General features: G+C 39.4%; 1 protein-coding gene across 2 annotated transcripts; it reads left to right on the top strand.

The window, feature by feature from the left end:
- The first annotated feature begins 15796 nt into the window (after positions 1 to 15796).
- LOC134760546 (putative nuclear receptor corepressor 1-like protein NCOR1P1) lies at positions 15797 to 25219 on the top strand. Of its 2 annotated transcripts, none has more exons than XM_063718542.1 (2): positions 15797 to 15972; positions 24964 to 25219. In XM_063718542.1, exons 1-2 carry the CDS (start codon positions 15865 to 15867, stop codon positions 25162 to 25164), a joined length of 309 nt encoding a protein of 102 aa, XP_063574612.1. In that variant the 5' UTR covers positions 15797 to 15864; the 3' UTR covers positions 25165 to 25219. The 2 variants fall into 2 exon arrangements, 1 of the variants encoding a protein (XP_063574612.1); XR_010138211.1 differs by lacking the exon at positions 15797 to 15972 and adding an exon at positions 17769 to 18348 and having other exon boundaries at positions 24964 to 25081.
- Positions 25220 to 25869: the final 650 nt, after the last annotated feature.

The following is a 25869-nucleotide window of genomic DNA, read 5'->3' as shown; positions in this document are numbered from 1 at the left end:
ACTTGAATAGCTATGCTTTCATAATTGTGTTAACCCACTTATGCCTAGTGTTCCACGCTAAGCATGTGGGAATTACTTATATCCTACTGCTAAATGTCATCAACAGGTCTGATTTTTCACTTATGCAAAAATTCAAAACATTGCAACCTCTGCCATAAATAGGCTAATGCGTTCAGTGTTACTCAAGGAATAAAAAAATGAAGCATCACATAAAATATTGGTAGCAAACAGCCATTTCATGTCCCTCACATATTTTTTCTGGAGCTATGCAAGAGTCACAGGGGTAATAAATTGTAATTTATGAGATGATTAAGTGAACCATATTCCCTTCATATTTTTCTCTGCCACCATTTTCAAGAGTATTGTCATCTGCACGAGCAAACCTGGTTCATCACCACACCTTTGCAAGAGGAAAAAGAAGCGGGGAGAATCATGTGTATAATGTTGTTAAGGCAAATATTCACAACCAAAAACAAGGTTTTATTAACTTTCACCTTTAAGAACCTGCAGTGTTTAGCCCTCTTTGATTCCTAGTATTACTACCTTTGGTATGAACTCTTTTTTTAAACTGATCACTCTAGAAGTTTATGCATTTTGTATCATTTTTCAAGCAAACAGAATCGTGTAAGGCCTATAATTCTGACACTTTTTAGTTATTTTTAAGGCTATGAGCATGTAAGATCCTCTTGATATATGGAAGAATATGTATAAATACCACTAGGTAGCTTATTTTGAAGAGATAGCATCTAAATATTTGTCCAGAGTAGATTGGTTGCAGTTTCTTAGGTGTGTTTCTTAATACTTTGCCTCAATGTTTTAAATCATGTAGAAATTTGAATACAGTTTAACTTCATATAGTCCTTTGTTTATAGGTTTAATATTTCTAAAGACTAAAGACATCACAGCTCCGTTTAAGATTCAGTAATATTAATAAAATTTTAGAAATATAGGGTTAGAAACCAACAAATTCAGAGGAAATTTGTTAAATTATATAGCTGTAGAGCAGGAATGAAACCCAGGTTCTAAGCTCTAAGGGGGCCATGAGGTACCATACAGGTGCATCAGTGACTGGGCATAGATTAGGCAAAATTACAGGATGGTTAAGAGAGTGAGCTGTGGAGCCCAACTCTATGTAACGTGAATTTTTAAACTGCATGGTGCCACAGTTTATCCATCTTTATAGTGGGGACTGTAGTAAGTTTTTCTTTTTCTGCTCAGTTGTCTGTCTTGTTGCCAGCTGTTCCCTAGTCTGTCTTGTTGCCACTCCGTGCCCACATGACAGGACCTAAGGTAATTTCTGACAGGCTGAGACTCGTTAAAGAAAAACAGAAGGTGCTAGTAACCCCATTTTAGGAGAAACCTCTGTTGTCCTCATGGAACCCCCAAGAACTTCAGGCAGACAGGTCTCTCTCAAAATCTAAGGCTCTCCTCTGTTTTGCTTTGTGTTATCTGACCTTTTAGGAGTCGGTGGGCATCAGAAATCAGTTGGGGAGAGAGATCTAAAGAAAGTTGTGGATATGAAGATGCATTTATGGTAAGAAAAGTTATGAAGGAAAGAAATGTTACATGAGAGGATCTCGTATGGCAAATTTTTGTCCTAAAGTAGAATGACTAATTATGAAAGAGGGAAATACAGGAAAAGTCAGAAAGTTCGTGTCATAGATGGTCTGTGGAAATTGTGTTAGAGTTCATAAAATGAAAAAGAAAAACTTACAACTGCTAGATCTTTTCCTGTCTAGAAGTGTTGTGTATGTGATGTATATGTAAAGGAGCCCTACTTACTTGGCTTAGAAGAAAAGGAAGGCTCTTAAATATTTTTTCAGAAAAATAGAATCTCTAATGCCTTTTATTTCACATGACTTCAGTAATCTTTGGGAAATAAAGACAGTGTTAAAATCATTTTTTAGTAGAGACAGGGTTTCTCCGTATTGGTCAGACTAGTCTCTAACTCCCGACCTCAAGTGATCCGCCCATCTTGGCCTCCCAAAGTGCTGGGATTACAGGCTTGAGCCACCACGCCCCAGCCTACAAATAGGTTAAATTATTTTGTAAATTAGCTGTTGTTTATTTTGTCTACTCTCAGACTTCTGGATTTTTTTTTAAGTATGAAGGATTTCAATTGTCATATTAATATAAAAGCTTAGATAAATAGCACAAACATGAATTTTTTTTTGACAGTCTTGCTCTGTTGCCCAGGCTGGAGTGCAGTGGCACAATCTCAGTTCACTGCAACCTCCCCTTGCCAGGTTCAAGCGATTCTCGTGCTTAGCCTCCCAAGTAGCGGGATTACAGGCATATGCCACCATGCCTGGCTAATTTTTGTATTTTTAGTAGAGACGGAGATTCGTCATGTTGGCCAGGCTGATCTCGAACTCCTGGCCTCAAGTTATCTGCCCGCCTTGGCCTCCCAAAGTGTTGAGATTACAGGCATGAGCCATCGCACTTGGCTGACTGTATTGTTTATGAATTTTTTTACATCAAAAAGCTCATTTGTAGTATTCATTTTCTGTATGTATTCATGCCATAAAATTTATTTTATTTTATTTTAATTTTTTAAAAATACAGATGGGGTCTGATTGTTTTGCCCAGCCTGGTCTTGAATTCTGGGCTCAAGTAATCCTCTCACCATGGCCTCCCAAAGTGCTGGGATTACAGGCATGAGCCACCATGCCCGGCCTAGAAAATTTATTGTAAAGGAAAAGGCATATTTTTATTAAGCTGATAATCTTTACATAAATATTGAAGCATGGCATATTTCTTTATTCCACTTGGGCTATTTCATGTTGCATTAAGAAGAATTTTTTGTTTTTTCTTGTTACTATGCTTGTTTCTGGAATACTCCTTTCCTCCCTTACTCTTCCAAACTCTACTATGTCTAGATTTATCCTGTTTTTCAAGGGTTTGATCACATATTACATCAGCCAGGAAATGTCTGTCCTATTCCCTCTTCTCCAAAATGTATACTTTTTTTTCTGGAAACTCTTGATCCTTTGCCTCTAGACCATAAGCCCTTTGTAGGCATGTGTGAATCTGAGTTTTTAAATTTCTTTTTCCTCTTTTCCCACTCCCAGAATAACACCCTGTGTCCAGGAGTAGTAGATACTTGTTGAATGCATAAAAGAGCTTGGCAGCTAGAGTTAGTGTGGATGCTGTAGAAGATGTTTGATACAAATATGGCAGTTTGATGCTGAATAGTTTTTGGAAATTAAAAAACAGGTAGAAATTTCACCAATGTCAGTGACTAACATAGCTGTAATTAGTAAATTATCAAAATATTTCTTTTTTTTTCTTTTTTACAGAGAGGGTCTCTCTCTGTCCCAGGCTGGAGTGTAGTGGTATGATCATAGTTCAATGCAGCCTCCGAGTCCTGGGCTCACGTGGTCCTCCCAAGTAGCTGGGACTACAGGTGTGTGCCACCACACCTGGTCAATTTCTTTTATTTTGTAGAAACAGGGTCTCATTATGTTGCCCAGGCTGACCTCAAATTGCTGGGCTCAAGTGATCCTCACACCTTGGCCTCCTGAAGTGCTGGGATTATAGGTTCGGGCCACTGATCCCAGTTAAAAGCATTTCTTTAAAAAAGAAAAAAACATTCTGTTTATTGGGATTTGGGGGAGGAAGAGAAAGTAAATATGGGATTGGTTCATCCTAGACAGCACTCATGGTTCTAGATAATTTTAGAATGCAATAATGTTTTAATTTATATATGCAGGAAATTTTGGAGTAGTTTCAATCCTAGGAAAAAACTGGGAGTTAGAAATATGGGAAGATTGGCCGACACGATGGCTCATGCCTGTAATCCCAGCACTTTGGGAGGCCGAGGCAGGCAGATCACAAGGTCAAGAGATCGAGACCATTCTGGCCAACATGGTGAAACCCCGTCTCTACTAAAAATACAAAAAATAAAAATAAAAAAAAAAAACTAGCTGTGCATGGTGGCACATGCCTGTAGTCCCAGCTACTCAGGAGGCTGAGGCAGGAGAATCATTTGAAACTGGGAGGTGGAGGTTGCCATGAACCATGCCACTGGACTCCAGCCTGGGCGACAGAGTGAGACTCTGTTTCAAACAAAAAAAAAGATTATACCATAATTTGCTTAATCAACTTATGGTCACTGGATTTTTTTTTTTTTTTTGCCAGAAAAACAAAGCTGTAAACAATTGTGTGTGTGTGTATGAATATTTATGCACATGTACATATGTATATGTATTTTGTGTACTTGTACAAACAGCTTTGTAGGATAGATTCCTAGAAGTGGAGTTGCTGAAATCAAAAGATGTGAATAATGTAGATTTGGATAGATATTTATACTTTTTCCTTCCAAAAGGTTGTTGTACCAATTTGTAAAGCTAACAGTAGTATTCAGGTATGCCCCATACCGTCTCCAATACTAGATATTACAGTTTAAAACATTTTGACAATTTAGGAACTGAAAAAATGTGATTGTGATTGGCCTTTTATCAATCACTATTGAGGCTGAACATTTTTTAATATGGAGAGAGTTGTATTTCTTTCTTTCTTTTTTTTTTTTTTTTTTTGAGACGGAGTGTTGCTCTTGTTGTCTGGGCTAGAGTGCAATGGCTTGATCTCAGCTCACCGCAACCTCTGCATCCTGGGTTCAAGCAATTCTCCTGCCTCATCCTCCCTAGTAGCTGGAATTATAGGCGTGCACCACCACTCCCGGCTAATTTTATATTTTTAGTAGAGATGGGGTTTCTCCATGTTGGCCAGGCTGGTCTCAAACTCTGGAGCTCAGGTGATCCGCCCGCCTTGGCCTGCCAAAGTGCTGGGATTACAGATGTGAGCCACCGCACCTGCCTTTTTTATTTAGACAGAGACTTGCTCTTGTTGCCCAGGCTGGAGTGCAGTGGCACGATCTCGGCTCACTGCAACCTCCGCCTCCCACGTTCAAGTGATTCTCCTGCCTCAGCCTCCCAAGTAGCTGGAATTACAGGCATCTGCCACCATGCCCAGCTAATTTATGTATTTAGTAGAGACGAGATTTCACCATGTTAGTTAGGCTGGTCTTGTACTCCTGACCTCAGGTGATCCACCCACCTCAGCCTCCCGAAGTGCTAGTATTACAGGTGTGTGTCACTGCGCCTGGCCATATATCTTTTATAAATTGCCTACTTTTGTTCTTTGTTTATTTTCTGATGGGGTTACTGGTTTTTAACAGCTTGAAAGTTCTCTACATATTCACTTTTTTATTTCTTTCTTTTTCTTTTCTTTTCTTTTTTTTTTTTTTTTTTGTTTGAGACAGAGTTTTGCTCTTGTTGCCTGGGCTGGAGTGCAATGGCGTGATTTCAGCTCACCTCAAACTCCGCCTCCTGGGTTCAAGTGATTCTCCTGCCTCAGCCTTCTGAGTAGCTGGGGTTACAGGCCTGCACCACTATGCCTGGCTAATTTTGTATTTTTACTAGACATGGGGTTTCTCCATGTTGGTCAGGCTGGTCTGAAACTCCCGACTTCAGGTGATCCACCTGCCTGGGCTTCCCAAAATGTTGGGATTACAGGCATGAGCCAATGTGCCTGACCTTATTCACTTTCGTACATGTGCACATATCCCCCTAACTATTCTTTTGTAATGTTATGTAGTCAGATAAATCCAAACCCAGCACTGTGCTGCGCGGGACCTTGGGCACATTATTTAACCTCTGTACACCTTAATTTCCTTATTTGTACAATGGAGACAATGTAAATAGCATTAAGCATAGTGGCTGGCACAAAGTAAGTAAATAATAAATGTTAGCTGTGACTCTTATTAATTTATTTATGTGAACTTTGTGTTTTGTGCTCTACTTAAGACTTTCCTTGCTCCGAAATGTAAAATATTCACCTATCTACAAAACTAGAAAAACAAAGTGAAGAACATTATATGCCTCTATGTGTCTTTGCTTTAAAGATGAAAAACAATGTATATATTTTTGCTTGTATATCACAGGATATATGATACTTGGAAACATTGGTTGTCATAGTAAGAAGAATGAGTGAGAGGAAGACTTTTTTAACTGCATGCCTTTTTGTATTTTTAAAACAAAGAAGTCCCCAGATTGTATTTAATACTTCAATGGTTTCTTTTTTTCCTTTTCCTTCCCTTTTTCAAACTTCTAATTCTTTGATCCATCTGGCATTTATTTCTGGTATAAGAAGTGAGACATATTTTGGGGGATAAAATTGTGTGTGAATTCTACCCCAACTAGCTAGTTGTGTCAGCACCATTTAGTGAATAATCTGGTTTTTGCCCCACTATTAGAATTGTAGCTTTTGTCATTTACTATATGTGTTTGGGACTATTTCTGGTTGGTCTTGTTATTTTGGTCTCTTGTGTATTACCATACACTTTAAATTACTATCATTTTATAATTTTAATACAGATGGGGTTAGTTACCTGTTCAATACTCTTTTTTTTCAGACTTTGACAATTCTGGTCTATGTGTTCTTCTAGATGAACTTTAGAATCATTCTGTGACATTCGAAAGGAAATCATAGAGATTTTTATTGAATACTGAATATTGATTGGGAGTACTGAAATTGTAGGTGAAGTTTGGGGAAATTGACATCTTCATGTACCTTCTGTCCTGTGTTCTAATAGATTTTTATGTCTCTCAGTAGATTTTCAAACTTTGCTTCAAATAAGTCCTGTACAAGTAAGTCTTGTATATTTCTTGTTTATTTATTTTAAAAAACATCAGACCTATGAATGGGAGTTTGTTTATTTTATTCAACAAATATTATAGAGAATTAAACAGGTAGTTTTTATTCTAGTGAGAGAAGACAGAGTATACTCAAATAAAATGAAGTACGTAATCCGTTTCAGATTATGATAAACCTATAAAGGAACCAAAAGGGTGATGGGATTGAGAGTAACTAGTGGGAGCTTACCTTATATGTAGGGTGGTTGGAAAGACTCTTCTGAGATGACATTTGAACTGAGACCTTAAGTTTGAGGAGGAGCTAGCCACCTGAATGTGCCAGGAACAGTGTTCCTGGCAGAGAGTAAAGAAGGACGAAGGTCCAGCTAGGAAGGACCTGGCAGAGAAGGGCTCCTGAAGAAACTGAAAGGAAACTTATGTTCCTGGGGCCTAGTGAGCAATCTGGAAAGTAAGCAGGCCAAATCAAGTAGGGCCTTGGGTCATCGTAAGTGTTTAGACTTTATTTGCAGTGCGTAGGAAATCCTTGGGGAATCTGAAGCAGGAGAGTGACATGTTCTGATTTAAGGTTTAAAAAGAACACTTGGCTTTTTGACTTGAGAAAGTATTGAAGTGGGAAGCCCAGTTAGGAGTTTTTGCAGCAAGAGGTAAGGATGGTGGTAGTTAGATGGAGAGGCCTGGGAAGCTTCAGAGTCTGTGTGTGTGCGTGTGTGTGTGTGTGTGTGTGTAAGGAACAGCTAAACAACTTGCTGTTGGAGTGGGTGCTACTGAGAGCTAAGTACTGCTAGCTGCTGCAGAAGCTGTGTAGAGCAGAACAGAGCTGATCTTTGCCTTCACAGGTGTTTGATAGTTCTGTTTGTTTCTAAGGTGTGTACCAAAATAAAGTAGGCTAAGAGCATTTGACTTTAAGATTTATGGAGCTCAGGATTGCTGAGGGGGATGCAGCAAAAAACAAAGTCTGTTAATAACCCTTGTTTTATATTGCTTAAATACCTGTAGTCTCTGTTAGTGGGTCAAAGGGGAGGCAGCAGCAGACGATCTTTAAGGTATGTGTCTTTGAGTTAGAAAAACATAGCTTGAGGAAGTTATGTAGCTTCCCTACAGCCTTAGAGCTAATAGTGGAGCCAGACTTTTAGGTGAGCTCATGAACACACCAAGTCTTAGCACACTGCCTAGTATCTATCTAGAGCTCAGTAAGTGGTAACTTTTTTAGTAATATCCACTTAGATATTGTTATATCTATTAATTCAGGCCAAATATCTACATTAAAATTTTTCTTATCTCAATTTCTTTGTTGTTCTTTTGTGTTAATCAAGGAGGGAATTGGCATGTAGTCATCCATTTTGCTTGTGAAATATATTTGTTCTTTTGTTTGTTTGTTTGTTTGTTTGTTTTGAGATGAAGTCTTGCTCTGTCATCCAGCCTGTGCAGGGGTGTGATTTCGGCTCACTGCAATCTCTGCATCCCAGGTTCAAGTGATTCTCACGCCTCAGCTTCCTGAGTAGCTGGGATTACAGGTGTGCACCACAATGCCTGGCTAATTTTTTGTATTTTTTTTTTTTTTTTTTGAGATGGAATCTCACCCTGTCACCCAGGCTGGAATACAGTGGTGTGATCTCTGCTCACTGCAACCTCTGCCTCCCGGGTCCAAGCGAATCTCCTGCACCAGCCTCCCAAGTAGCTGGGATTAGAGGCACGTGCCACTACGCCCGGCTAATTTTTATAATTTTAGTAGAGATGGGGTTTTACTTGTTGGTCAGGCTGGTCTTGAACTCTTGACCTCGTGATCCTCCCGCCTCAGCCTCCCAAAGTGCTGGGATGACAGGTGTGAGCCACCATGCCCAGCCATATTTTTTGTATTTTTAGTAGAGACAAGGTTTCACCAGGTTGGCCAGACTGGTCTTGAACTCCTGACCCCAAGTGATCCACCTTCTTCTGCTTCCCAGAGTGCTGGGATTAGAGATGTGAGCCACTGCACTTGGCTGGTTTTGAAATATATTTGTTCTTAGAAGTTGAGTGAGTGAGTGTTGTTCAGTTCAGAGAATTAGTTCAATGTAGTGCCGACATACCACAGAGTTCTCAGTTGGATATTGTTACATCGTACTGCTGTCTTGGGACAGCACTTTATGTAGAGGTAAAGTAACATCATCTTTCTTTCATTTAAGCATTACGTATTTTTTATTATTTTTTGAGATAGAGTCTTGTTCTGTTGCTCAGGCTGGAGTGCAGTGGCACGATCTTGTCTCACTGCAACCTCTACCTCCTGAGTTCAACTGATTCTCATGCTCAGCCTCGTGAGTAGCTGGGATTACAGACATGTGCCACCATGCCCGGTTAGTTTTTGTGTTTTTAGTGTAGATGGGGTTTCGCCTTTTTCGCCAGGCTGGTCTCAAACTCCTGGCTTCTAGTGATCCACTTGCCTCGGTCTCCCAAAGTGCTGGGATTACAGGCGTAAGCCACTGTGCCTGGCCAGAATTACTTATTGAATATGTGTACCCATAGATTTATCAAATCATTATATCCTTATTAAAATTTTTCTTTCAATATCATACTTTATAAGAGGTAGAATAGGTTAACTAAAAAGCATTTTCTTTAGCTTCCATTTGTTTCTCTGCCTTTAAGTAAGATGTTATGATGTCAAAAGAGGCTGCCAATAAAATACCTTGTCAATGGCATTCCCCCAGATTAGATCTTAACCAAAAGGCTGAGAAGCAGTAGCTTTTTTTTCCCCCCAAAGGGAAGAATGCTTTAGTTTATTTTACAGGAGAAAATTTATTCCAGTACAGCACCACTTTGGTCTTGTATAAATTACAGGATTCACTTAGATAATTTCTAGTCTTTCCTCTCCTGGATGCTGGACTCTGTAATAAGTTTAGGAGGTCAGCTTTTTTTAAATTATCCCCAGGTTGGAGGATTTTAGGTGTTGGGATGCCCAGGGTGGTGGTCCTTCTTAGCCTTGTCTTGCCTAACATACTTTTAGAATTGGTCTAGAGCTGGACAGCTTTGTGGGAACTGGTGTGACCTAATTTGCTTCAGTTTAATAACTAATATTTTAGCATTTGAATGTCATAGAGGCATTGCCCTATCCGATACTTTTGTATCAGGAGGTTTTATTATTTTATCAGTTAAAAATTGCTTATTTTGTGGGATCCTTTTTCTGCTTTAGTGAAATGTAGGCTTCACCTCTATTGTGATGCTTGGTGGATTCATTCTTGTTCATCTGAAGTGGCAGCTGCCGTCCTGCCACAGTGAAATACATTTTTAGCTTTTTTTTTTTTTTTTTTGAGATGGAGTCTCGCTCTGTTGTCAAGCTGGAGTGCAGTGGCACGATGCCAGCTCACTACAACCTCTGCTTCCCGGATTCAAGTGATTCCCCTGCCTCAGCCTCCTGAGTAGCTGGAACTACTGGTGTGTGCCACCATGTCCAGCTAATTTTTTTTTTGTATTTTAGTAGAGATGGAGTTTCACCATGCTGGCCAGGATGGTCTTGATTTCCTGACCTTGTGATTCGCTGGCCTTGGCCTCCCAAAGTGCTGGGATAACAGGTGTGAGCCACTGTGCCTGGCCATTTTTAGCTTTTTTTCCAAGGTAGCTTAGGCCACCTTGAACACCTTGGCATAACACACTTTGATTATGCAAATGTTGTGGACCAAAAGCCGGGAGTTCCTGCTGAGAGGAAAAATTGCTTGTTTTTTGGCAGGATAGTATTTGAAATTTTGTTGTTGCAAGATTTTCCTGTTGAGTAAATATGTGTGTGTTTATTTAATATGAGAAGATTTAAAAAGGAACTTAAATAGATCAATTTCATTTTGCAATATTTTATTACCTGTTTGCAATATATAAGAGGCTAGTTCTGGGTTTATCTGTTTAATTCAGTTGGAAGTGCTATTGTCTTTTATGACAGTGACATATAATTATTACTACATTATTCTCATCCTAAAACATTATATGTTGATATTTAAGAGATGAGGAAGTTGCTTATAAAATCTTGATCAGATTTCTTAAACAATTCATAGAATTTTTTTAGTTCATGAGTCAACCATGTAACTACCCTGAGATAATGAGTTTTGGTGCTAAGAACTGAAATTATAATTTGATACTGCCACTTAAGATGCTCCCTTCCCCTTCAGTCTAAACTTTAGATTCTTTCTTTTCAGTGGGTTTCAAATGTAAAGTATTCAGCCCAGGTATCTTAGTGAGCCAGGACTGGAGTGAAGGGTGGAGGGAGGGATGGGGAAGGGCAGGGGGAGACTGAAAAGATGAATCCTAGGTCTCCCATTCTCGCTAGATGAGAATGTTTCTCCATTGTACCTTTTGTACACTTAGCTTTCATTTAAGACTTTTGAGGAAAACATTCTGGTTAAAAAACAAGATCTGAGCACTGTTGCCGTGTATCTCGTGGATAAGTTTTGAGGAAGGAGGTTGTAGTGGTCTCCAGGCTGCAGTTCATGTGAGGACAGGAAGGGCTTGCTTTGACCTGTCGATTTGTATGCCAGTAGGGGCTAATTTCCTGATTTTGCTAGTGTTTTTTTTTTTTTTTTTTCTTCTGTATTGGGCGAATTGTACTTTTAAATAAAACTGACTTTTTTGGGTTTTTTTTGAGATAATAAAATTAAACTTCTTTAAAGTCATACCACAAAACTAGGACAACAGGAAGGATTACTGAGATGAGGGAAAAAATGGAGAAGTCACTTAACTTGTGACTTTGAGTGACATTGAGTGTAATTGTTGAACTCAGGACTCACCATAGCTGAAAGTTAAACAATCTGCATTAAAAAATTGTACCTCATGGGTTTCTAATCATTTAGGCCACTGTTAGAAAAAAATGGGATGACTCTGAGTTAAAATCCTTTTTTTTGCCTCTGCATTCCATTTATAGCTTTATTTATTTGGGATGTCTGAGTTGGGAGGAGAGTGCAGAGATAGATCACTTAAAGCATGTTTTAGGACAGCAGATCAGAATTAGTTGGAAAACTTTTACAAAATGCATGAACGTTCATATAGTGAAATACTCTTTTGTTTTCGAACAGAGTTTCACTCTTGTTGCCCAGGCTGGAGTACAATGGCACGATCTCGGCTCACCGCAACCTCTGCCTCCCGGATTCCAGCGATTCTCCTTCCTCAGCCTCTCAAGTAGCTGGGATTACAGGCATGTGCCACCATGCCTGGATAATTTTTGTATTTTCAGTAGAGACGGGGTTTCAGCATGTCGGCCAGGCTGGTCTCGAACTCTCGACCTCAGGTGATCCACCCGCCTCAGCCACCCAAAGCGCTGGGATTACAGGCGTAAGCCACCACGCCTGGCCCATATAGTGAAATACTCTTTAGCAACAGAAAGAACCATAGATGCATGAGAATAATTGCCAAGTTGTATGTTTTTTTTTTTTTTTTTTTTTTGGAACGGAGTCTCGCTCTGTCACCCAGGCTGGAGGTTGGTGATGTGATCTCAGCTCACTGTAAGCTCTGCCTCCTGGGTTCATGCCATTCTCCCCACCTCAGCCTCCTGAGTAGCTGGGACTACAGGCTCCCGCCACCATGCCCGGCTAACTTTTTTGTATTTTTAGTAGAGACGGGGTTTCACCGTGTTAGCCAGGATGATCTTGATCTCCTGACCTTGTGATCCACCTGCTTCAGCCTCCCAAAGTGCTGGGATTACAGGTGTGAGCCACCGCGCCAGGCCAACCAAGATGTATTAAGTAATAAAAGCAAGATACAGAACAGTGTGTTTCTAGTATGCCACCATTTACATAGGGGAAAAAGTGTGAGTGTATGTATGTGTAGGATATTTCTAAAGGACACTCTAGAAACTAGTAACTTTGGTTGCCTTCTGGGAGGGTAACTGGGTAGCAGCTGGAGGAGAAGGGCGAGGAGATTTTTCACTTTGTATTCTGTGGTACTTTTAAAAACTCTTAAGTCCAGCATATAATGTTTATTTCCGAAAAGATCAGCCCTCCCCACAATGCCACACGTTGGCTTTTCCCCTTCCACCTGGAGCAGTTGCAGATGTATAGATGAGGAGGAAGCTCCTCAGGTGCTTTTAATGTGTGGTCTCACGGAACATCTCAGCTCCTCCTAGTTCACTGCTTGCTGAGAAAGCCGCAAAGCATTGCAGAAAACATTAGTTTTTCCCATTTTGCCACAGACAATTTTGTGATATTGGAGGAATTATTGACTTTCTCTGCTCTTCACATTTCTCACCTGTCAAATCAGTGTTGGGTAATCTCAACCTTCCAATCCTTAAGATTTGCTGACCTCCATGCCTCGGGCCTTGGAAGGGAGCAGGGAGAAAACAGACTGAGGGACAGCTGGTCAGTCTTCTGACTTTTCTCCTGGTCAGCTTTCACAACAGCAGGAAACGTGACATCACGAGAAAGGATGATATATTTATTTAAAATATTTATATATCACATGGTACCACATGCAATTTTTAAAGTTCCTTTTTTTTTTTTTTTTTTTGAGATAGAGTCTGGACCCCTCACCCAGGCTGGAGTGCAGTGGCACCATCTCAGCTCACTGCAACCTCCACCTCCCACCTTCAAGTGATTCTCCTGCCTCAGCCTCCCAAGTAGCTGGGTTTACAGGCGTGTGCCACCATGCCTGGCTAATTTTTTGTATCTTTAGTAGAGACTGGGTTTCACCATGTTGGCCAGGCTGGCCTTGAACTCCTGACCTCATGATCTGCCCGCGTTGGCCTCCTAAAGTGCGTGAGCCATGACGCCTGGCCTTAAAGTCCTTTCTATAAGTTTTTTCTTTTATTTTTTGAGTCAGAGTTTCATTGTGTCACCCAGGCTGGAGTGCAGTGGCACAATCACGGCTCACTGCAGTCTTGACTTCCTGGGCTCAAGTGATCCTCCTGCCTCAGTCTCCCAGGTAGCTGGGACCATGGGTGTATACCGCCATGCCTGACTAATTCTTTTTTTCTTTTTTTTTTCTTTTTTTGAGACAGAGTCTTGCTCTGTCACCCAGGCTGGAGTGCAGTGGCCCGATCTCGGCTCACTGCAAGCTCCACCTCCCGGGTTTATGCCATTCTCCTGCCTCAGTCTCCTGAGTAGCTGGGACTACAGGTGCCCACCACCATGCATGGCTACTTTTTTGTATTTTTAATAGAGATGGGGTTTTACCATGTTAGCCAGGATGGTCTCGATCTCCTGACCTCATGATCTGCCTGCCTCGGCCTCCCAAAGTGCTGGGATTACAGGTGTGAGCCACCACACATGGCCGCCTAACTAATTATTATTATTATTATTTTAATTTTCTTGTAGAGATAGGTCTGGCTTCATTGCCCAGACTGGTCTTGAACACCTGGCCTTAGGAGATCCTCCGATCTTGACTTCCCAAAGTGCTGGGATTACAGGTGTGAGCCACTGTGGCCAGCCTGTAAGTTTTGTTTTAAAGTTAGATTGAATGACAATTCCCTAGAAAATTTTATTTTCTAAACCTAACTGGATAAAGAATATATCGATAAAAACTGGGAAACTGATCAATTTGTCATACTGAATTATTTTTGGAATTTGCCCTCTTCCCAAATACCTTGAAAGGATGGAAACAAAATTGAAACTTTACTAATAAAGTATTAAATGGGTGGAGATTTTATATATATAAAATTATATATGTTATATTTTTATGTATACAATTATATAATTTTCATCTTATATTTAAATTCTATTTTTTTAAAACCACCCAATTAGGTAATAATAGAACTCTGGTCTTAAAGTAAGAGTGTATGTACACACGTGCACATGTGTATATGTGTATATAAAATTTTTGTCATGAGAGTTTTATATATAATTAAGATAGAAATTATATATTATGGCACACTTTCATACATATGTAATATTCTCTACCATATGTATGTAAAATACTCCCATATTAATTATGTATAACATAAATATTTGTGTTATCCTGAAACATAAACATAGATAATCATGTTTTAGGATGGGAATACTCAGGAGTATAAGGGTACCTGTTCTCCCATTAGTCAGTCTGTGAATTCAATATTTATGTGTTCTCATCCAGAATTTCTCTGGGACCTGACAAGCTGACTCTGATGCTTGTGTGTAAGGGGAAATGTGCTAGAATAGCTGGAAAGGTGGTGAAAGTAGCAGCAACAACAAAGCACAGTGAGGTGAAACTTGCCCTGCTGGATATGAAACCTCATAATACTAGAGTAATTTGAAAAGTGTGGCATTGGCACAGGAAAAGACAGACAAATCAAATTAGTCTAGAATTGTGGACAAGTAGGAATATACTTTATAATGAAGATGGCTTTGTTTTTCTTTCTTTCTTTCTGTCTTTTTTTTTTTTTTTTTTTGAGATGGAGTCTCACTCTGTTGCCCCAGCTGGTGTGCAATGGCATGATCTCAGCTCGCTGCAACCTCCGCCTCCCAGGCTCAAGTGATTCTCCTGCCTCAGCCTCCGAAGTAGCTGGGATTATAGGTGCATGTCACCATTCCTGACTAATTTTTGTATTTTTAGTAGAAAAGAAGTTTCACCATGTTGGCCAGGCTGGTCTTCAACTCCTGACCTCAAGTGATCCGCCGGCCTCAGCCTCCAAGAGTGCTGGGATTACAGGAGGAGCCACCGCTCCTGGCCTTCTTTTTCTTTATTTGCTATTTCAGTTCCATAGAATCATGCAAAGAGTAACATAACAAATGTCCATCTACCTACCATCTGTGATTACAAAACTTAGTATTTTATCATCCTTGCTTCAGAATTATTTAATAAAGACAATACTTCCTCTGCATAGATGCTTACCTTAAAACTACTCTTGAATTCTTTTCACAATTGACTTATCAACTCTCAAATTTAAAACCATGTGTTTTTGTCTTTATATTCCTCAGACATTTATAGAAAGGTATTTACTGAGCAGTTACTATGTGCCAGATATTATGCTGTTTTTATATACTGTTTATACTTTATATAGCTAATTATATTATTTTTCACATATTAACCTATTTTAAATATAAAAAGAAATGATGCATTAAGGTTTTCAAACCTTGGTAACTTTTATTAAGTAAATACTTGAGAGGAAGCTTTTACTGGTAATTGTGGTTTTATTTATGTAGCTGTAGTTATAATTTATTAGAAGTACACTTGGTGTTTTAGTTCTTACTAATTCTATTTTTTTCCCATCCTGTTTAGATGGTTTCCTAGAAACGTGATTGTTTACTGGCATTGATCTCACAGTCTGGTGAGGACTTCTTTACTGATAATGTCAAGTTCAGGTTATCCTCCCATCCAAGGAGCATTCAGCACAGAACAAAGTCGTTATCCTCCTCACTCTGTAAAGTATACGTTTCCCAGCACCCACCACCAGCAGGTAAGGAACAAATACTATGAAAATTGCACATGTTTTTTGTGTTTTTCTTTACTTTTCCTATTTAATACACATGTTGGTAGAAACCACCAAATTTACCCTTTTTTTTAAGTGGCAAGAGCTATTTACAAAGATGAGGAACCAAAGGTTAGGAATTAATTATTTCTGTCTTCTTACTGTGGCTTTATGCCGATTTGAAGAGTTGAACTTGTCTTTGCTTTTGATGACAGGAGTTGATGATAAATAGAAAACTTATCAATTCTCTAGAATTTCTAGGGTAAGACCTATATTTATACTCCCAAGTTGTGGTTGAGTTTTAAGCTGGCCAGATAACTTGGCATGTCTCAAGTGATGGCCAGGATAGAGACCCCTGTCTTCTTGAGAGACTGATGGTAGGAAGATGTGTATAGTAGGTAGGAAGGAAGGGATGGTAGACAGGAAGGAAGACTTTATCATAGGAAGAGTTTGTAAGAGATTGATTTACCTTGTGAAAAATAAAGTATGAGGTGAAATATCATCTCAGAGTAGACCAAGGTCATGGGTGTAAGAGGTTTAAAGAAAAATAGGAAAGGACGGGAAAAAACGGTCATCTCAGAGACTAAGAAAGCAGATTTGTCATCAGAATGTACTACGGGGTCCTCCTGAGGACTCCTGTGAAGTGCAGTCATGATTGCAGAGTTAGAATGGACATTCCCACGTTGTTCCCGTGTAGGGAGGCATTTAGTCTTTCACCATTACGTGTAATGTTAGTTGCACGTTTTTGTTGATGCCTTTTTTGGTTGAAGAGGTTGCTTTCTGTTCCTAGTTTGAGAGTTTCTGTCATGATTGGATGTTGAATTTTGCTTGTGTCGTTCCCCTACCCCAGTGTTATTCATCTGATTACCAATTTTCCGGATTATTGTTGCTGCTGGTTTTTTCATAAAATCAGGCCGGGCGCAGTGGCTCACGCCAGTAATCCCAGCACTTTGGGAGGCTGAGGGGGGTGGATCACTTGAGGTCAGGAGTTTGAGACCAGACTGACCAACATGGTGAAAGCCCATCTCTACTAAAAATATGAAAAAATTAGCCAGGCATCGTGGCAGGCACCTGTAATCCCAGCTACTTGGGAGGCTGAGGATGGATAATCACTTGAACCCGGGAAGCAGAGGTTGCAGTGAGCCAAAATCGTGCTGGTGCACTCCAGCCTGGGCAACAAGAGTGAAACCCCGTCTTAAAAAAAACAAAATTAACTTTGCAGTTGAGTTTATATATATACACATATATCTATATTAGAATGCACTCATTATATGTGTACATTGTAACAAATTTTGACAAATTCATAAACTCATAGAACCATCACCAAAATGAAGATGAACAACATTTCTAACACTCCAGCACGTTCCTTGGACCCCATCCTCCTTGGCACCCACCCATGTCAGTCCTCCTCCCCCACTTCCTACTAACCTCAGCTCCTAGGAAACCACTGATCTGCTTTCTATCATAAAACGTTGTATATGTTCTGAGCTTCATGGGAACTCTTTTGTCTATGACCTCTTTTGCTTCCCGTAATACTTCTGTGATCTATCCATGTCTGGCATGTCTCAGTTCATTCCTTTTTATTGTTGAGTATGGGTATACCACAATTTGTTTATCTAGTCACCTATTCCAGTTTTTGATTATTATAGGTAAAATTACTTAGAAAACATATATCTATATATTTGTTGTATCTAGATTATTAAAAGAAGTATTGCCTCATTTTCTTAACAGTATCCTTTGCAGAGCATACATTTTTTATTTTTATCAAGTCCCATGTACTTTTTTTTTTGAGACAGAGTCTTGCTCTGTCGCCCAGGCTGGAGTGCTGTGGTGCCATCTCAACTCACTGCAACCTCTGCCTCCCAGGTTCAAGCAATTCTTCTGCCTCAGCCTCCTGAGTAGCTGGAATTACAGGCATGTGCCACCACACCCAGGTAATTTTTGTATTTTTAGTAGAGATGGAGTTTCACCATGTTGGCCAGGCTGGTCTCGAACTCCTGACCTCAGGTGATCCGCCCTCCTCTGCCTTCCAAATTGCTGGGATTACAGGTGTGAGCCACTGCACCCAGCCCTGATGTATTATTTTTATTGTTTATTTTTTGTGCTTTTTGTGTCAAACCTAAGACATTTTTGCCAAATTCAAGGTCACTAAGATTTTCACTTACGTTTTCTTTTTTTCTATTTTTCTTTTGTTTTGTTTTTGTTGTTGTTGTTTTTTTGAGACGAAGTCTTACTCTGTCTGCCAGGCTGGAGTGTAGTGGTGCAATCTTAGCTCACTGCAAGCTCCACCTCCCGGGTTCACACTATTCTCCCGCCTCAGCCTCCCGAGTAGCTGGGACTACAGGCGCCCACCACCGTTCCCAGGTATTTTCTTTTGTATCTTTAGTAGAGATGAGGTTTCACCCTGTTAGCCAGGATGGTCTCAATCTCCTGACCTCGTGGTCCATGCGCCTTGGCCTCCCACAGTGCTAGGATTACAGGTGTGAGTCATCGCACCAGACCAATTTTCACTTAGGTTTTCTTCTCTAAGTTTTATAATTATAGGTCTTTCCTTTAGGTAAATTATCTATTTTGAATTAAAATTTTACATGTGGTGTGGTAAGCATTGAGTTTCAGCCTTTCTACGTTAAAAATGATGTTAGCTTGGAGAGTGGTCTTTACTCCTGTGTTTTCTTAAGGGGTTTGTGTAGGATTGGTACTTTTCTTTGAGATGGAGTCTTGCTCTGTCATCCAGGCTGGAGTGCAGTGGTGCGATCTCGGCTCACTGAAGGAGAATTGCTTGAACCAGGAAGAGGAGGTTGCAGTGAGCCGAGATCACGCAATTGCCCACTGTAGCCTGGGTGACAGAGCAAGAGTCAAAGAAAGAAAGAGGAGGAAGAGGCGAGAGAGAGAGAGAGAAAGAGAGGTTCAAGCAATTCTACTGCCTCAGCCTCCTGAGTAGTTGGGACTACAGGTGCATGCCACCACACCTGGCTAATTTGTATTTTCAGTAGAGATGGGGTTTCACCGTGTTGGCCAGGCTGGTCTCCAACTTCTGAACTCAAGTTATCCGCCCGCCTCAGCCTCCCAAAGTGTTGGGATTATAGGCATAAGCCACTGCGCCTGGCCTTTTCTTTCTTTTTTCTTTTTTCTTTCTTCTTTCTTTCTTTCTTTCTTTCTTTCTTTCTTTCTTTCTTTCTTTCTCCCTTTCTTTCTCTCTTTCTTTTTCTTTCTTTCTTTCTCTTTCTTTCCTTCTTTCTCTCTTTCTTCTCTTTCTTTCTTTTTTCTTTTTCTTTCTTCCTTCCTTTCTTTCTCTCTCTCTTTCTTTCTCTCTCTCTCTTTCTCTCTCTCTCTCTCCTCTTTCTCCTCTTTCTTTCTTTGAGTCTCGCTCTGTCACCCAGACTAGAGTGGGCAATTGCATGATCTCGGCTCACTGCAACCTCCTCTTCCTGGTTCAAGCAATTCTCCTGCTTCAGCCTCCCAAGTAGCTGGGATTACAGGAACCCGCCACCATGCCTGGCTAATTTTTTGTATTTTTAGTACGGTTTTGCCATGTTGGCCAGGCTGGTCTCGAATTCCTGGCCTTAGGTGATCTACCTGCCTCAGCCTCCCAAAGTGCTGGGATTTCAGGTGTGAGCCCACCACGTGTGGCCGGGATTGATACTTTTTCATCCTTAGATATTTGATAGAATTTATCAGTGAAACTGTTGGGTCCAGAATTTTTTTTGTGGGAAGAATTTAAATATGAACTCAATTTCTTTAATAGTTATAATTCAGATACTCAATTTTTTCTTGAGTTAGTTTGGGTATATTTTGTTGTTTAAGGTATCAGATTTATTGACATAATTCATCACAATATTTCCTCATCATTTCAGTGCCTTTGAGATATGTTGCGATGTTGTTCCTCATGTTGATAATTTTTTTTATTATTTTTTAATCAGTCCACCTAGGGGTTTATCAGTTTAAAAGATTTTTTAAGAACTAGCTTTGGTTTCAATCATTTTCACTATTTTTCTATTTCACTGATTTCTACTCTTTATTGTTTTTTTCCTTCTCTAATTGCCTGTGTATATATCATTTCTGACATCCTTCATTCTTTTTGTGTATTCAAGTTTTCTTCTGATATTATTGTGTTTTTGCCTGAAGCACTTCATTTCTCTCAGTTTAGGTCTTTTGGCAGTTAATTCTCTCAGCTTTTATTTGCCTGAAAAAGTTTTTATTTCTGAAGACAATTTTCACTAGATGTAGAATTCTAAGTTGACAGTTTCAGTATTTTAAGAGATGTCATATCATTGTATTCTGGCTTGTATGGTTTCTGACTGGAAGCCTGTGGTCATTCTTAATTTTTGTTCATTAATATATAAAACACATTTTCCCTCCTGCGGCTACTTGTTTTTTTTGAGGCATTATTGCTCTGTCATTCATGCTGGAGAGCAGTGGTACGATCTCGGCCCACTGCAACCTCCACCTCCCGGGTTCAAGCAATTCTCATGCCTTAGCCCCCTGAGAAGCTGGGGCTGCAGGCACGCACTACCATGCCCAGCTATTTTTTTTTTTTTTTTTTTTTGAGACGGAGTTTCACTCTTGTTGCCCAGGCTGGAGTGCAATGATGCAATCTTGGCTCACCACAACCTCCGCCTCCCAGGTTCAAGTGTTTCTCCTGCCTCAGCCTCCCAAGTAGCTGGGATTACAGGCATGCGCCACCATGCCCAGTTAATTTTGTATTTTTAGTAGAGACGGGCTTTCTCCATGTTGGTCAGGCTGGTCTGGAACTTCTGACCTCAGGTGATCCATCTGCTTCAGCCTCCCAAAGTGCTGGGATTATAGGCATGAGCCACTGTGCCCGGCCCCAGCTAATTTTTTGTAATTTTAGTAGGGACAAGTTTTCGCTATGTTGGCCAGGCTGGTCTCGAATTCCTGGCCACAAGTGATCTGCCTGCCTAACATATTCTAATATTTTTCCCAGTGTCTTTTTGTTTCAACTTTTCTTTTTTTTAAAGCATACTGAAGTTTAAGATGTTTTTACTGCCATCGAATCTTTTTTCTATAATGTTTATTAAACTTTATGCCTAATTGCCCTTTCTTCCCTGATGTCAGATAAATAAGTACCCACACATTTTGAGTTTTCATGCAATGAAGAGTAATTTAAAAGATAATAAATGTATCTACAATTTATTTTCAAATGGTTCAGCCAAAATGAAGTTTTATACACATACACAGACACACACAGAAAGCAAATATGTTAAAATGTTAACTCCTGGTGAATCTAGATGAAGGATAAATGAGTGTCCATTATACTGTTCCTTAAACTTTTAAGTGAATTTGAAATTTTTCAAAATAGTAAGTTGGATGTGGAAAATTCTTTGCCGTAAGCTAGAAATTAGCTAAGTTTCTAGGTGTTTTGTGACCCACCTTATCATGTGAAATATCTTTATCATACAGTAGTCTGTGGGGTTTATAAGAAATGTTCTGCTGCATTAAAAAAAAGAAATGTAAAAATATAGTGAATAGAGGTCATCTTCCATGGCTGAATACATTACCACAAATGTAATTTATAGAATTTTGTTTTTTAGCAGAAAAGTGTCTTAAAAACTGATTCATTAAAATGAGACATGTTGTGTTGTAGTGTGACCCATTTCCATGTTATAGTTGAGAAACTGGATATTCAGAAAAATTAAGTGACCTAAGTAGTACCTCCTGAGTTGGAATTAACCCAGGACCCCTGACTCTAGTCCTGCTTTTTTCCTCTAAAGTGTAAACCATTACTACTACTGCTAACCAATACTTCTCTTTCCGTCTCCCTCTCCCCATTCTCTCCCAACTGCCCACCTCCAGAAGTAAGGATTTAAAAAGAACTAACATTTGTTAGACTTTTTTTTAAATGTTAAGCCTAGGTATATCATTTATAGAAGAGTTAAATAAGTTTGAAAGAAAAAATTACCCACAGTTTTACCACTTAAAAGTTATTAATATTTTCATGTTGATTCTTCACTATTTGTGTATTATTTTAATTTTAATTTAATTTTATTTTATTTTATGGGTTTTTTTTTTTTTTTTGCTGCTGCTCCTTGTGGAACAGGGCTAACCCATAGGCAGTGTGTCCAGAGTCAGCCCGTATGAATATTTTAATGTGCTCATTTGTACATTCTGTTTAACTTTACTTTTGCTTAAATACGTGCTTAGCTTCTTTTTGTGCCAACAAGTTTACAACTGTATTGCTAGTGGCTACTTAGTATTCCACATATGAATAAATAAAGTTCACTGATTAAATAAAGTTATTTATTTAATCAATCGTCATACATTTAGGTTACCTGTTTGTTCAGAAGTACGATGTTGTGACATGCATTTTTTTTTTTTTTTTTTTGAGACGGAGTCTCACTTTGTTGCCCAGGCTGGAGTGCAGTGGCGCGATCTTGGCTCACTGCAACCTATACCTCCCAGCAATTCTCCTGCCTCAGGCTCCTGAGTACCTGGGACTACAGGCGCATGCCACCAATTTCAGCTAATTTTTGTATTTTTAGTGGAGATGAGGTTTCACCATGTTGGCCAGGCTGGTCTTGAACTCCTGACCTCAGGTGATCTGCCCACCTTGGCCTCCCAAAGTGCTGGGATTATAGGCGTGAGCCACTGCAGTTGGCCCATACATTATTTAGGTTGTTTTTTTTGTATGCATTCTTACTTATTTTCCTAAGGTAGATTTCTTTTAGTGTAATTAATTACAGACCAGGTTGATTTTTAAGGTTCAGTGGGTATTTCCAGATTGTCCTGCAAAAGAGTAGGGCCAGTTCTTAACTCCTGAAAACAGTGTATATAGATACTCACTTCTTGGCCGGTCGCAGTGGTTCACGCCTGTAATCCCAGCACTTTGGGAGGCCGAGGCAGGCAGATCACCAGAGGTCAGGAGTTCGAGACCAGCCTGGCCATCATGGTGAAACCCCATCTCTACCAAAAATACAAAAATTAGCTGGGCGTGGTGGCGGGTGCCTGTAATCCCAGCTATTCAGGAGGCTGAGGCAAGAGAATCACTTGAACCTGGGAGGCGGAGGTTTCGGTAAGCTGAGATTGTGCCATTGCACTCCAGCCTGGGGGACAAGAGCGAGACCTTGTCTCAAAAAATAAAAAATAAAAATAAAAATAAATAAAGGTACCCACTCCTTCTGTATCCTTGCTGACACCACGTTTATTGTTTAACAAAAAGATTGTTAATTTGATGAACGATTGTTTTTAACTTATACTTATTATTTCATAGTAAAATTTAACATTTTTTTATTTGTCTATTGGTTATTTTTCCTGTTTTGTAAATTGTTTTTTCATATATGTTGCCCATTTTTCTGTTGGTTTATTTTATATTGAGTTGTTAGAGTACATGTTTTGCAAATGGTTTTCCTATTTAATCATTTGCCTTTTTAATTTGTTATTACTGTTTTGATAAGCAGAAGATTGTGTTTTTGCATGTGTGGTTTTCTTTGTTTTTTTTTTTTTTGAGACGGAGTCTTCCTCTGTCACCCAGGTTGGAGTGCAGTGGTGCCATCTCTGCTCACTGCAACCTCTCCCTCTTGGGTTCAAGCCATTCTCCTTGCTCAGCCTCCCGAGTAGCTGGGACTACAGGTGCCCGCCACCACGCCCAGCTAATTTTTGTATTTTTTAGTAGAGACGGGGTTTCACTATGTTGGTCAGGCTGATCTTTAAATCCTGACCTTGTGATCTGCCTGCCTTGGCATCCCAAAGTGCTGGGATTACAGGCATGAGCCACCAAGCCCGGCCACTGATATTTTATTTAGATGAAACATACTGGTTTATTTTGGAAGCCAATGACCTCACGGATTTACATCTTAAGAGAGGAATTATAAACTGTAGGGCTTAAAGCTGCCAAAGATTGACTGCATGCCAGATGCAAAGGATATTGGAGCTTTAACTCTCTTAAGTCTATTAGAATTATTATTGCTTTTATTGGTGCTTTCCTTACAGAATTGTACAGGTTTTAGGGTGTAGCCATAATCTTATTTTCCCAGAAGGCCTCTTAGATTCAGTGCATACTATTACAGAATATGAGGCTTTTCCTCAGTGTATATTAGCTGAAATATCTGTACTAAGGTGTTTTGAAGCAACTGTCCAGTTATCTCCTGTATGCATTCTTGGCTCAGAACTATTGACTTTTCACAGTTCCTTAATCATTATTTAATACATTTTAGGATTCTGTAATCCTGTGAACTACCCTCATTGTAGGTTTCTCATAGTCTAAGTAAAATTAGTACAATAAAATTTATCTGTTTTATAGTATCGCTTATATCTGTACAGCAGACTGGAAATTAATAGGGTGTGTGTGGATGTGTGTTGGAGGGTAGTGGATTTTGGGTCAAGGGGCTTTCATTCTGCTACAGCTCTGTTGATTTGGAGGTGCAATGGGATGTTTTTGGCTAAGGAAATATTACATACGCTGTAGTGTGGGCTTTATGAAAGTAGGTCCAGAGACAGTAGCAGCTGAAGTTCCTAGGTCACTTCTCTGACTTTTATACCTCAGTTTTGGTTTGGAAAGCCTGAAAACTTTTGATAGGAACACTTGGCCATGTTATAGTTGTTAAGTTGGGTGGACACACGGGTTTTACCTAGAATAATACTATTTCCCAGCCAGTTGTTCAGACCATTTGAAGAGCCATTGCAAGGAGATGGCTGAGAAGTTGGTATCTTCCTTTGTCATGATTGCATTATTTACCTATAAATTCTCTATAATTTCAGTATTGTTACACTAGAGGCTGATCAACACTAACTCACCTGACTTTGTATAGCTTTTAGGCTCTTCAAAATAGTACATGGTATATCTAAACTTAAAAGTGAGGTGAGAATTTGCATATATGTAAATATGAAAGTTACTACTAAAGGTTTCATTAGACACATAATACACATGGCTCTGCTGTGGTTTAAAACTGACTTTTTCATTTAAGGCAATCTGGACTCTATTAGTGATAAATAAATTGTTTTTCTTGGTTTTATTCTCTAAAGGATCCAGCATTCGGAGGCAAACATGAAGCTCCATCCTCTCCAATTTCAGGGCAACCATGTGGAGATGATCAAAATGCTTCACCTTCAAAACTTTCAAAGGAAGAATTAATAGAGAGTATGGATCGTGTAGATCGAGAAATTTCAAAAGTAAAACAGCAGATCCATAAACTGAAAAAGAAGCAAGTAAAAGTCTTTGCCTAATATATTCTAAGAATGTATGTTTTTCTCCCTACAGAAGATATTTTTGAGTTTTCCATATTTTGAAACTTTACATAAAAGGAATCATGCCTTATATATTCTGACTTGCTGGGTTTTGCTACTGTTGTGGTTTTCTTACATTCATTCATTTTCCTTGCTGCACTGTCTGATTCTATGATTGTAGAGAGTGAAATTTGTTTGTCCATTCTATTTTTGATTTCTTTTATAATCCATACAATTGTGCTGGTTTTTGGTTCACTTGTAGAAATTTTATAGGGCATGTGCCCAGGAATGGCAGTGCTTGGCCCAAGATTATGCACAGTGAACTATTTAATAGATGATACCAAATTTGCTAAGAAGTAACACCATTTTACATTCCCACTGGCAGCTTATGTGAGTACTGGTTTGTGTACATTCTTGCCTTTACTTGATATCATTTTTTCAGTTGGATATGAGATAGTCTTCTCTGTGGTTTGGAAGGAGGCTGAGCTTATTTTCATTTGTTTATGGGTTATTTGGGTCCCTTATGTGCATTGTTCAAGTCTTTTGTCTATAGTCTCCTATTTCATCATTGAAATTTTTAGGATTTCCTGAAGTCCCTTGTCAGATACGTGTATAGAAGATTTGCCTAGTTTGTGGCCTGTTATTTCACTTTTAGCCCAGTATCCACTCTAAGTGTACACTAAGTCCATTTTTTTTTCCAGATTT

The sequence above is a fragment of the Pongo abelii genome, chromosome 19, assembly GCF_028885655.2.
Source record: "Pongo abelii isolate AG06213 chromosome 19, NHGRI_mPonAbe1-v2.0_pri, whole genome shotgun sequence".
Lineage (NCBI taxonomy): Eukaryota > Metazoa > Chordata > Mammalia > Primates > Hominidae > Pongo > Pongo abelii.
The sequence above is the reverse complement of the archived record's forward strand: the minus strand, read 5'-3'. Positions and strand labels throughout refer to the sequence as shown.

Coding starts and splice junctions, on each gene's coding strand:
- LOC134760546 (XM_063718542.1), top strand. CDS start 15,865: ATGTCAAGTTCAGGTTATCCTCCCATCCAAGGAGCATTCAGCACAGAA. Junction 15,973..24,963: donor CCAGCACCCACCACCAGCAG/GTAAGGAACAAA, acceptor TATTCTCTAAAG/GATCCAGCATTCGGAGGCAA.